Source organism: Aphis gossypii, chromosome 3 (assembly GCF_020184175.1).
Source record: "Aphis gossypii isolate Hap1 chromosome 3, ASM2018417v2, whole genome shotgun sequence".
NCBI classification, from domain to species: Eukaryota; Metazoa; Arthropoda; class Insecta; order Hemiptera; family Aphididae; genus Aphis; species Aphis gossypii.
In genome coordinates this window covers 39,889,932-39,903,286 of record NC_065532.1, presented here as the reverse complement: position 1 = coordinate 39,903,286, position 13,355 = coordinate 39,889,932, and the positions used below count along the sequence as shown (strand labels likewise).

The 13,355-nt window shown below is 35.5% G+C and overlaps 2 protein-coding genes across 20 annotated transcripts in view; one reads left to right on the top strand and one right to left on the bottom strand.

The window, feature by feature from the left end:
• The window catches only part of LOC114132355 (ATP-binding cassette sub-family C member 4-like), a 38,482-nt gene extending 37,711 nt beyond the window's left edge, over positions 1–771 (top strand). For all 18 annotated transcript variants that reach the window (XM_050202947.1, XM_050202946.1, XM_050202945.1 and 15 more), the window contains 3 exons: positions 20–192; positions 287–527; positions 591–771. In XM_050202947.1, coding sequence (XP_050058904.1) covers positions 20–192; positions 287–527; positions 591–614 — 438 coding nt within the window. In that variant the 3' untranslated portion in view covers positions 615–771. The remainder of the gene's footprint in view (positions 1–19; positions 193–286; positions 528–590) is intronic.
• Positions 772–9,132: 8,361 nt separating this feature from the next.
• Positions 9,133–13,355, bottom strand: part of LOC114132357 (putative transcription factor SOX-15) — an 80,052-nt gene continuing 75,829 nt past the window's right edge. Inside the window, exons 3-4 of one of the 2 annotated variants that reach the window (XM_027997803.2) lie at positions 11,094–12,281; positions 9,133–10,999 (exon numbers count right to left, since the gene is read on the bottom strand). In XM_027997803.2, the coding sequence (XP_027853604.2) occupies positions 10,215–10,999; positions 11,094–12,281 (1,973 nt within the window). In that variant the 3' untranslated portion in view covers positions 9,133–10,214. Of the gene's footprint in view, positions 11,003–11,093; positions 12,282–13,355 lie in introns of both variants that reach the window. The other variant, XM_027997801.2, reaches the window with a different exon arrangement.

Below are 13,355 nucleotides of genomic sequence, written 5' to 3'. Positions count from 1 at the left end.
ATTATTTTTATTATTTCAGGTGGAACTAAAAACTGTCGCTGAAAGTTTGCCAGCTGGTTTAAATTCAAAAATCTCTGCTTTTGGTTCTAATTTCAGTGTCGGCCAAAGACAGTTGTTATGCTTAGCCAGGGCTATAATTCGAAATAATAAAATTATTATATTGGACGAAGCTACTGCCAACGTCGATCCACAGTAATAAATATCTAGATTAATTTCTGTTGCCTGCTGTTAATTAAAATACAGTGTTAACTCATAAGTATAATAATTGTAATTTTTTGTCTCACAGAACCGATGCATTAATTCAATATACAATTAAAAATAAATTCAAATCATGCACAGTACTAACAATTGCTCACAGATTGAATACTATTATGGATTCTGAACGGGTACTTGTTATGGACGCGGGCACAGTAGTTGAATTTGATCATCCACATAATTTACTGAAGAACAAAGATGGGTTTTTATACAAAATGGTAGAACAAACAGGAATAATGACTTCTGAATTATTACATAGCATGGCCTCTAAGGTATTGTATGATTATTTATTTTTCTTAATATTATATTTTTATGATGTTTATTATTTTTTTTAGAGTTTTGAGGGTCAAACGAAATGAAAATTTGGTATCATTAATATAACTGCCAACGATGTATAGGTCTAAACAATCAGTAATTAATAGAAATATTTAATTTTCTTTTGTACGAGTACATGATTTATACATATATTAATGTGTAACTGTAGTAAATTTAAAATGATTGATTTGATGATTTAAATTTGCTTTTAATTTATTGTCCGAATCTAAAAAAATAAACCTGTTTCACACTTCGGACAATCACAGTAACACAATTATTATGTACATTTAGTTTTGTTTAATAATTAGAAAAAAAACCATAGTAAGTATAAATTGCAGTCTAACACCGTCGTCGCATTTTTTAATGTGTTTTCGTGATGTAAATTGAATTTTAAAATAATCCAGTTGAATATTGATTAACATATTATATTTTAAAATTATTAATTATTATACACCATAACATTTTTTTAAATTTCTATAATTATTTCTTATTTCCGTAAATTGTTAAGATTTTTAAAATTACTTAACATCTTTAGAATCAATGAACAATTATGTCGTATATATATATATATATCTTTACTTACGGTAGCTTGCGTTATCGATAACTGTGTCAAAGTTTGGAAACTAAATATTTTATTTTTTATAGGTAGATACATACAATCTATTTTATTTTAAATAAATATATTACAGGTATATTGTACATAGAGTCATTCATATTTCTCAGTCGTCGTGAATCTGCCAAATTGTCAGGTCATCCTTAATATTGAGTTGACGGGAAAAACGCTATTAACGATTTTAAAAAAAAATTGTATTTTTTATATTATTTCTATCTGAGACCGTGAGCTTCATTGCCCATAAATCTTACCTTTCGTATGTCTCAAACAGTGTGTTAAATTTATTATCTGTGATGAAAAAAAGTATATTTTTTCTTCTTTAATATTTGATATTTCTTTGTATACAAAAAAATATTACTTGGGTGAATATTGATGTTATCGATCTCTAAATATACAATACAAAGAGCGCAGATTAAACAGATATTTGCTTTTTGGGAAATTCACTAATCTCGCGCATCGTGGCATTGGCGTTCAGATAATCATCAATATAGACGGTATAAAGGTGTAATTCGATTATTTTGATGTTTGTAGACGATCAGAAACTGTGGTCGAACGCGGACGACACTAGTCTCAACGGTATTCAGGCCGTTAATTTAATGTGAGCTATATTTTAAATTTAAATTTTATAACGTGTGTAATGTGCTAATGTAATACGATAATGCTATTATCATCATAACGGTATTTGGTATTTAGGAAATCCGTTTCGTGGGAGGTGCTTGGACGACGATATCGGTCTGCGAGCGTCTTCATTAAGGGCTAGCGTATAATTATCGGCCGGCGGCCTTGCAGATGTAAAAACCACAATAATATTATTATCTATACACACAGACATTGTACACACTACACAGTCAGCTCCGGCACGTGTGTGTTATTAATATTATTTTTAACCGTACACGAAACAGAGAGTTTCGCTTGTTATTTATTACACTAGGTAGTTACAGCCCCCCCGGGGTCACGAGCGCTTATGCGTATATGCACCAACCTGTATTATAGAGTTATCGAGAGGACGTTATACCGGACGTTGTTTACCGTCTCCAACTCGGGGGCAGGTCTACGGAACCGACCAGCGGCTACGCGTTTCCGTCACGACGAGACTGTTTGGTTATGAAATTAGAGTAAAATCGCGTATAGTATTGTCCGCGGATCGGAAGATACAAAATAACCAATCTCCCTAGCGGTTCACGATAAGTGCGAAATACCTGTAGGTATCCTGCAGGCTGTCAAGGTGATTATTTGAAGTCTTCATCATTTTAAGGTTACGAGTTTTTAATTTCATGTTCCAAACTAGGATAGTGTCATAATGATTTTGATGTAAGTTTAAAAAACGAATATTTATCCGGCAGATGTAGGTACCTTAGTTAGGTATGATTATAGTTATATATAGCTGTAGTGAACTGATGTTGTGAAATAATTTGCCACTTTTTTTATTATTGATCAGAGTTTTTGTCAAGTCGGTATATAGTTATATAAATTCATCTCATGTGAATATGAATTAAAATATTTAAATTTTAATGCGCATAATTTTGGTGTATTTAATTAATTTTTTTTTTTTTTTTTTGATTGAGTCCCTCATTTATAATGTAACTATTTTTTAATTTTGTTTACATATTTTTACTTTTTCAATATTTTTGAACAGTTTTATGTAGGCATCTAAAATTCTAAACTCAATATTGGTAATAAAATCATCCAATTTTATATACGTATGAAGTGCATATATAAAACATGATGTATGTATTTATTGTCCAATGTAATGATGTAAATTTTATAATTTCTAACTCTTATTAAGTTTCAAAGTTTTATCAATTTTTTTTTTATTACGGTGGACAAGACAAAAATGTATTATCTTGTGGTTTTTATATAGTTGGTATAACAACTTATGTGACGATATACATTACCGAACACTTTATACTTTTTCGTATAACTATTTAAATAATTAACTTTTAGGACTTTTCTCTTTTGATGGCATATCTGCACACCGAGTACTTGCGTTAGAAAAAGAAATCAAGTATATTGGTCCAGTAGAACTTCAAATATAACTGTCATAAGAAATCGCCTCACGTTTTAATAATGTATACGATAAAGATAAATTTAATATTATTAATTAAAACGTAAAAATAATAATGATAATTAATTAAAAATTATAACAAAACGCTTTGTTATTGTTTAGTGAAATATTTGGTATTTTTTAATACAATATTAATTTTACTATTTTTTTCCAGTATCTGAAAATTACAAGTCTAGAACATCCATGTCTTAGTTTTAAATTAGTATTAAACCGCAAGTTAGGCCAACCATCTTTAGACAATATTATTTATGGATATTTGTTTTGTTTATAGTATAGTTTTATTTAGCAGAACTTCGTGATGTTCCGTATAGAGTATAAAATTGATCTATCCTAGTTTTTTTTTTTTATCAATGAAAGATTTCACTCGTTTTGAAGCATTTAAGACAATAATCATAATTCATATTATTATCGGATAGGACGTTAAAATAATATTATTTATCGTTCTCGCGAGCGCTCTACACACATATTAAAATGTAATAATTAATAGAATATAAGCCAATAAATTATAATTTTTTCGAATAGGATCGGACGATAAGAAAGCAATTTTATACGACAGTAATGTAGATCGCGTCCGATATCGTTCGAGAAACGATAATAATAATGTTAATAATTATATATATATATTATACGTGTAATCTCATACTTCCGTTGCGCGGCCCATCCGTGTATATATATATAGGTAAGTATATACTTTCCGTACGGCGGCGTGCTTGCGGCGATTCGCGGTCGGGAAACCAATACGGATTATAAACCGCACGAACGCGTACACTGCAGAACGTGCAACATAAAGTCATCATGAGTTACGACGTGCATTTTAAAATGTTATTTTACATATTACTTTTATTACTGCGTACGATTTTGTTACACAGGTGTTTACAGCCCGTCTACTCACCTTTTAAACCTTTGAACAGTTAAAACTCAAAATAGCGGATAACTTGTCAATTTTGAGCCGCGACGTATAAATAAGCAGACCTCAAGGAGTGTCTGTTCGGTAAAGGTCACGGTTTATATACTTTAAACGCTATAAAAAAAAAAATATTGGTCAAATGTTTTTTTCTTTTGATATTTAAAACTGTAAGGACAACTTATGAGTGGCCTTGTATCAAATTTATAAGCGTTTTGACCGAGTAAAAAAATGTTTTGAATGTAAATTGAAAAAAAAACAACAGATTAATGTTTCACGATTTTAAGTCTCTAAAAATATCTAAAAAAAAAAAACCCAATCACGTTTCGGAAAGTTATACTATAAATATTGATTATTGAACATTTAAAAATTTAAATATACCTATATTTTTTTTTGAATTACAGAAAAAAAATAAAATCGAACACAGGTGTAGCGTAATATTCCCGTTTCCCAAAACCAATTTTTAGAAAGTGATTATATGATTTAGAATATAATATTTATTTAATGGGCTGCAATTTTAAAATATATAAAACCCATGCCAAAACTGTAGTGCAAGTTCGTATAAACAATTTTTTTCTCCAGTATCTCGGGCGTTGCTTGAGACAAGTTGTAAGGCCTTAGAATAACCAAAAGTAAATGTATATGCAAATATTTTAAAGCTCGTGTTAAACCGACAAAACAATAATATCATCAATAGATCTCTAACAACAATATCTTATGGTAACGAAAATGTCTAATTAAAACTCAACTTGTCCGCCTTTGTTTATTTCAATGTATGAATAATATACGTATAAGTAATAGAACTTTAGTATAGTAATAGATACCTTTACGGTACCCATATAATTATAGTATTGATTCCGAAGGGTTGATTTCTTATGTGTATTATGCACTTACCTTTTGACGGTTTCGTCGGTATAATTAACTATATACGGTGTTAGATTACACGAAAAACGATAGCAAAGGTGATCGCCACGTCGGAAATAATAATATGAAAAGTTTATTGGATTATAACGATACAACGGTTTTTATGTACACCGGCATCATGTTTTACTCCCAACAATTGTAAAATAGGCAATTCAATAACCACGTTTTCTGAAAATATTTTCTCAACAATTTCTGGTTATTTTATTCATGGCTAAATATATTTAGCCGCGATATTATTGGATTCATCGGTCTGAATATTATTCAAACTCATTGTTTTACACAAATCGCTTACAATATTTATTATTACATTGAGGTTTACTCTGTGTTTAGCGTGTGTAATATTTTGAATTTGTAATACTGAAAATATTAAATAATTACTAGCTGCAGACCCTGTGCACTTCGTTGCTCGTTAAAAATTCCAATTCTATAATACGATTCAAACATTAAACTTTCAGGCACCACTTTAAAATGCGAGTTTTGTAAAACGCTTTCTTATTGCACACTACATTTGTGGTACGAATGTACCGTGTAAATTTCAAGCCTATAACATTGTTCAGGGATTCAGGCTCTACGGTTATCAGTCAGTGAGTTAGTCAGATCATATAATATATTATAGCCATTAAGCTTGGCTTTGCCCGTGAGACTTTCTTATGATTATGCGAGCAGTGTATTATCGGGTAGGTAATCCACCTGTGGTGGATTGCGAACCCCGCAAGATGTGTACGTAAGTTTATAATTTCTAACCTTTAAGTTTTAAAGTCTTAAAGTTTTAGCTTCACCACCGGCGCCTATTCCTGCACCGGACTACAATCACTCTCTTCTACGACTATCTTCCCGTCTCCAGTTCCGTAAACTATTGACGTAGCTGTCAAAAGGATCTCAATTACAATACCGCGTACATAGTATAGTAGTCTTCATCGTAACTAAAAAAAACTGTACGAATAACGGTTTTGTATCCATTATTGTTGAATATACTATAACATATAAGTACAAAAATTAAATTAATAAATTACATTAAATTAAATTTATGGAACTTACGTGTGAGTTGATTGGACTCCAAAATGTAAATGAAAAGTCGTGCAGATATCTCAGGGCCGGTACCACGGCTAGCCGTAGTCATCGCGGCCGTCTTTCGTCGTCGGTCCTGCTCGAAAAATAAAGCGATAAATAATCGCTGTACTAAAATATGTATGTATTCTGTTAATAGAAACAATTGTTTATATGAAATAAAATACGTGAGTATTAATATCGTCTCTTAAAGTCTTACGAGTTATGAGTTATTTTCGCCACTTGGAATCTAACATATTATTAGTATTGGTTATAATGCAATAACAATTATACATTTTATCTGTAGTGTATTGTTAGCTTTAATATTTTTTATAATATTTGAGTGAATAGATAATGTTATTATAAAACTTCAAATTAAGAAAATTATCAGTGCTTGTTTAATGGTTTTTTTTTAATTTTTATGACAATAATTTTTTATATTATAATAACTTACCCAGCTCGAATCCTCGTCGAAACTTGATAACCATCGAAAACGACATACACTATTACTTACTTCGTTTTGCTGTATATTATTATTTTATTTTGTTATTTATACCTAATATTATGCATTATATTATGTACGCACCTCGATTTAAAGTCTGAACGCAAGAGTTATTATTTTTTTTTTTTGTCTTTTCTAACCTCGTTCTCATTGTCGTCTCTACGATAGCTTATAAAAACCAATAAGTACAATATAATAACTAATAACTAATAATGTTTTTCGATTATCATCGCGCGTCCGACATCGTATAATAGTAATAATATTATAACAACGTACCAACAACGGCATCATATACAACAACACTGCTCGCGTCGTATTATAATAATATTATTATTATTATTAATATTAGGTATGTGATTGGGGCAGAAATGTCTGGTCATAATGATCGTGTGTGGTATACACGATGGACTTCCAGATATCGAAAACGGATGTGTGTGTGTATATATATTTAGTTTAATGTTTAAACGATCATTTATTATATTAATACGATCTTATCGCGTGTTGCGCGGGCCAAGATTATTAGCCGGTCCCGCCGAGGCGGATTGATCTCTCTCTCTCTCTCTCTACATATTTATTTCCCTTTCACTCATCATAACGTATTATAATAATATTATGTCTGTATAGGTTTACTTTTCTGCTTCTCTCGGTTCACGATATCAGGTGTTGTGGGCGGTGACGGTGCGGGGACGAGAATGGTGTTGCAGGAAGGAATATATAAGTACATGAGAAAAAAAAAATCATAACATCCAAGTCACCGGAAACATATTTCGTTATAAATCAAAAACGGACACGATAACGATAAGTGCGCGTGTAAGGCCTGACATATAGTACCTATAGTGTTATTATACTGTTGGGTACGTGGTATTAAACTATGTTCATAGATATGTATTATTATGAACCACGGCGACGTTCGATAATAATTGTTGTATATACAATTAAAAACACCTATAGCCAAACGGGATAAATGTACATATAGTGTGTATACGTGTGAAATTCGAACACGATTGTGTGAAAAAGGACACTTTTTGATCTTCACACCAAACGTCTTATTCGAGTATCCCTTGCTCTTTGCGCGCCACGTTTTCTAGCGGTAGTAATAGAATTTTAAGTGCAATCAAAATGTGCAGTTGCACTAGTGCACTGCGTCAATTGTTCTCGTCCTTTCTTTAAAAATTATAATATATGAGCTGCTCTAGACGATAATATTATGTCCGGGTTTAAGTATAATTACCTATATAATAAAATGGTTTTGGTAAAAAAAAAATCGGTGAGTTCTAAGAAATTGTAATAAATAATGTTAATACATAGTCACACATTCATTTATTGTATAATTATCATTCTACTATAGTATTCTACGAGGCGTGATCGTTTTTTCTGAAGAATAATTTTGGATTGTTTACACCGCACGACATAACTATAGGAATCGCATTTAACCTAAACCTCTCAACAATTATTAAAATTTACGTCATCTTTAAAAGAACGGTTCACCACAAGTCCACTTATACGACAAACGTATATAACATTGCAAATTTACATTCAGCAAAACCAATTTTGTACTGCTAGTTTTCAATATTAAAGTGAATACATATTTAGGTTATTTTCTTATTTAAAAGCAAGTTCTGCGTTTGAATGTTTTTTTTGTTGTTGTGATAATTTAATTTTTAAGCGAGCTATAATCATGTTAAATAAAAATATTTTACATATAGATTATTTTAACTGGCTAAAAAATAAAAATAAAAATAACGTTCTTTTGAATTATGCCAATTTACTCGTATATTTAGGTTAGGTTAAGCTAAATACGCCATTTTAATAGCTCAACGGCCTAAAAATTATTATAATTGTTTTAACAGCACATTTGTGTGTTACACCTACATTATTAAGTTATTTTTAAATTTCAATATCTCTTATTTAAATTTTTTTCTGAAAGTATTAATTTTAAAATTGTTCATTTTGGTTGACATTTGAATTTTTAAAGATTTAATGTGTAGCTTTATTGTGGTAGAGTTTGGTTTCCTAACGTGAGACTTGAGTAAAACGGGGATTTTAGACTGAACTATGAATAATAATAATACAATAAAAATACAACATTGCGTTGATCTCATTCATCTGTAAGTCTACGCACGCCTATAATAATGTATTGTATGTGATGCTTCCCAAACAGTAATTGAAGAAACTCATAACAGTTTTGCCATGGACGTTCAAAAATGTCTATTATGATTACAATCTATCTATCTATATATTTATATGTATTATGTATATTATATTATACGACGGACTGCTGACGACAAAATATATCAATCTCGATTAAATCGCGTTTAACACTTCTCACTTCTACACGAATATACCTACTATTATCAATAAACACGTAAAAATATTATTTACACGCTAGTGTACACAGCTCACAGAATACATATATTATTATTACTGCACATGTAATAGGACTGTGTACAGAGGAGTATGCAGGCTACGAGACGGTAATAATATGACATATGTGAAACGACGAAAAATAAAATGTTTCAATGTGCGATTTTAATGTATAATTAATATTTAGGTACTACAAAATTCAATATAAAAAAAAAAATTACACATATTATACATATTACACTGAATAACGGAATAAAATATAATTACAACACATGCTAGTATAACGCGTATACACGTATAACAGTATATAGTCAACAAATACGAGCACGGTAAGAACGGTATACAAAATAATATTATATAATCAATACAACCGAAAACATTGTCAATATGTATGTACAGAAATGAGTTACACGGAAAATAAATATAGGTATCGATATTAATTTTTATCGTGACACGATTCCTATATAATTTATTATACGACTTCTTAATAATATTATGAAATGTGTTGTTCGATCGTAGGAAGACTGAGCGGTTGAAAAACGGAATTTAAAACTAATTCATGCGTAAATATACGATATTATAATCATAGTCAATAAATTATATATTTAGTCACAAAACGATAAATCTCATATATATATATATATACATAACAAACCCTGTAATAATAATTGATATTAATAATAATACGTTAAATCTAATTATTTATAATAATATATAATATATAGTTTATGATATAACACGTTTTTGTAGCCTATTGCAAAACGTATAGGTAATTTTTTTACACAATGATAAACTATTTATGTATATAATACTACACAAACACGGATAAATAATAATAATAAAAACATCGTCGCCCGAGATAAAGCGGAATCATCACAGAACCTATGCGGTTTTCGATTATTTACAAAAACAATTATATATATATATATATATATTAATAAAATAACGTGTTGTTACACACGACGTTATGTACAACAACGATTTCTCGCGCGGTGCTCGAGTTCGCGAAAATAAATAAAATAATAAAATAGAAATAATAATAGAAAACTATATATGATATGAAAATCGCAACGAGAAGAACGCAATAGTTACTACAACGCGTAAAGTTTGATTTCGAAAGCGTTTCGGGAGAACGGTCTCCAAGACTAAAACCGCGCGAATCGTTTCGGCTTTCGTTCTCCGTCACGCCCGGAAACCCGCAGATCACTATAACAAATAGAAGACTTTAACTGCTGTAGCAAGTCTTCCGGACGTCCGCGAGTATGACGCTGAACTCCTCGTCCGGTTTTCCGCCCCCGCCGGCCGCCAACACCTGACCAGCAGCGGCTGCTGCGGCCGCGGCCACGCTCTGCATGTTGGCCGTGGCCGGGACGTTCTGCACGTCGGGATAGTGTTGTGGCGGCAGACCGTCCAGAGACGCGTAACCGCCGAACTCGCTTTTTATACCGCAGTTGTTGAGCAGATACGACGGACCGTGATGCTGTTGGTGGTGATGATGGACGTCCTGGTGCACGACGTGTTGCACCACCGCCGGTGCATAGTAAGAACCGTACTGTTGCTGTTGCTGTTGCTGCTGCTGCTGCTGGAGTTGATGGTGGTGGTGGTGTTGTTGTTGTTGTTGGTGGTGCGATTGTTGTATTCCGGCAAACATAATGTTGTGTTGTTGCTGTTGCTGCTGCTGCTGTTGTTGCTGATAGTTGTGATTGTTGTCCGGCTGTTGGGCCATGTACTTCAAGTACCGATCGAGTTCGGAGCCGGCTCCGGCGGACGACGATGCGTCTACCGCCGCGACGTCGGACTGCTGAGATCTGGGCCGCTGTAGGTTGGCCAACAGCATTTCCGAGGGCGTTTGGTGATGTTCGAAGCTCATCTCGACGATTTCGCCGCCACCGCCTCTGCCCGCACCGCCGCCACCGTGATAATCGTTGCCCGTCGACTGTTGCCTGTGCTGCTGCAAGCCCTGCAAGTTGTGGTGGTGATCTTCTTGCTGCTGCTGCAAAATACTTCCGGCTGCTGAAAAACGAAAAAACATTGAAAAACACTGACGACTACTAGTACAATCGAAGGCACGTCCGGACTCTGCGAGCAGTCCGTGCACACTTACCGTGGTATCCGTCGGACGGAGGTCTGCCGGCCGCGATGGCCGTGGCCGACGAGAGGTTGCTCGTGTAGACGGCTGTGCCGGCAGCGTGAAGTCCACTAGTCGAATAGAACGGCCTGTTGGCGTAATGCGGTTGCTGCTGCTGTTGCTGTTGTTGCTGCTGCTGCTGCTGCTGCTGCTGTTGTTGCTGTTGTTGGTGGTGTTGTGAGCTGGGTCCGAGAACCTGTTGGTCTTGGGACGTGGCTATCGGCGGGTAAAACGTGCCGGTCACTATGTTGTTGTGTTCGTACGCCAATCGCTGATTGGTGCACATCATTACCATGCCCTTGGCCACTCCCATGGCCGCTATCGAACCGGGAGCCGGCTGATAAGACGACGTCTGACTGTTGTTGTTGTTGTTGAACTGCCGATGGTGGTTGTTATTGTTGTTCAACAGTTTCTGACCGGCACCGCCGCTCCCGTAATAGCCGCCAAAGTCGTCGAGTTCGTACTTGACGACGTCGGTCCGGTGGTACGGGTGGTGCAAGTGTTGGTGACCGTGGTGTTGTTGATGGTGATGGGAGTGGTGGTGTGGGTCTTTGCCTGCGCCCGTGGCTGGTTCCATGGGCGATAGCTCGGGCGTGGGAAGCGTGGGCGTCTTGCTGGCCGAACGCTGCTGCAACAGTCCTCCGTCCGGAGCCTGTACGCCGCCGCCGCCGTTCTCGTCGGTAGCCGCGGCCGGGCCGGCGGGTTTGTCCGGATCGGGACTACAAGTGGGCGAAGACTCGGGAGTGATGACGTCGGATACGCGGACGGGCGAGTAAGGGCTCTCGCTGTTCGGGTAGTAAGGCGATGTCGTCTTCGACGGGCTGTACGGCTGGTACGCGTACGGTTGCTGCTGGTGGACGGCCGGCGACGAGTACGACGACGAGCTCTGGTACGGCGAGCTGGGCGGGTACTGAACCAGCTTGACTTGGCCCGCAGAGTTCGGGCGCCGGGACGTGGGCGATTGTCCGGATCCACCCTGCGCCGCCGCTGCCGCTGACACGCCGACCACGGAAGTCGGCGAGCCCGCGCGCTGCTTGTTGTGCTTCCTGCGCCTGGGCCTGTACTTGTAGTTGGGGTGTTCTTGCATGTGGATCACCCGCAGCCGTTCAGCTTCCTCCACGTACGGCCGACGGTCCTGCGGCGTCAGACTTCGCCATTTTTTACCTGAAACACGAGTCAAGTCACGTTATTGTGGATGTTTAATTCGTAAAGTGTATAGATAATATATCATTTTAGACGGGACGTTTGCAGGGGGTAGTTGTTGGGTTTACGATATGACTTATTCGCACATATATGTAAATATTAATACGAACGCTAGCGGTATCGACCACTTGTATTATATACCCTGTTACTAATAAGAAATTAAAAATATTGTATTTTCTAAACAATTGACTAAAATGTATAAATCCCGCGGTGTATGAAATTAACTACGAACTTTGGTGCCAATATCGTGACGTAACGAACACCTACATTGTATTATTTATAAGTACAGTATATCATGTAGCCTCGCAGTATATAAAGTAAAAAGAAATGCATTTAGTATTATAAGGAGCTCGCCACTCGATGAGATTTGTTTTTTGGTGAAGTTTAACACCCTAATACCCTTCCCCACACGGTCATATACTATCCCAATTTGCGACACTGGCCACGCGATCGTACATAGCAATCGTTATTAAAATACGAATCGAAAAAAAACTTCTTTTCGAATAAATCTCAAAGGTCATTGTGATAATCGCCTTATCGGAGAAATCGGATCCAGAGCGGTGGTATTAGACTGATGGATAGGTAGCTGTTATACAGTACCACTGCTGGGTCTCGGCACTGATATTATATTATTTTTTTTTTTTACGGTAGTCCGGCCTAGGCGCACCACTCGTTTATTGTTATTGTGACCACCACCACTCTAATCGACTGCCGATCGAAAAACCGAATCCAGAAGCACCGGACGGATTAACTCTACGACGTGTATCATTATCGTCGGTGATATCTATCGTCGTCCCGTTGCGGCCGGTCCACTGCAGTCTCCGCGAGCGTTTACCATAATAAAATAATAATAACAATATATAATACGATTATCGTATGGGCGACCGCTGTCGCGAGCGAGTGTGAAGAGCGACAGAAACAGAAACACTCAGACGAGGGGATCGGTTTAAGCGTATACATGTCATGATGGATATTAAATGTACATTGTATATCATATTAAAATATTATATGTGTACGAGACGCGTATAATAATAA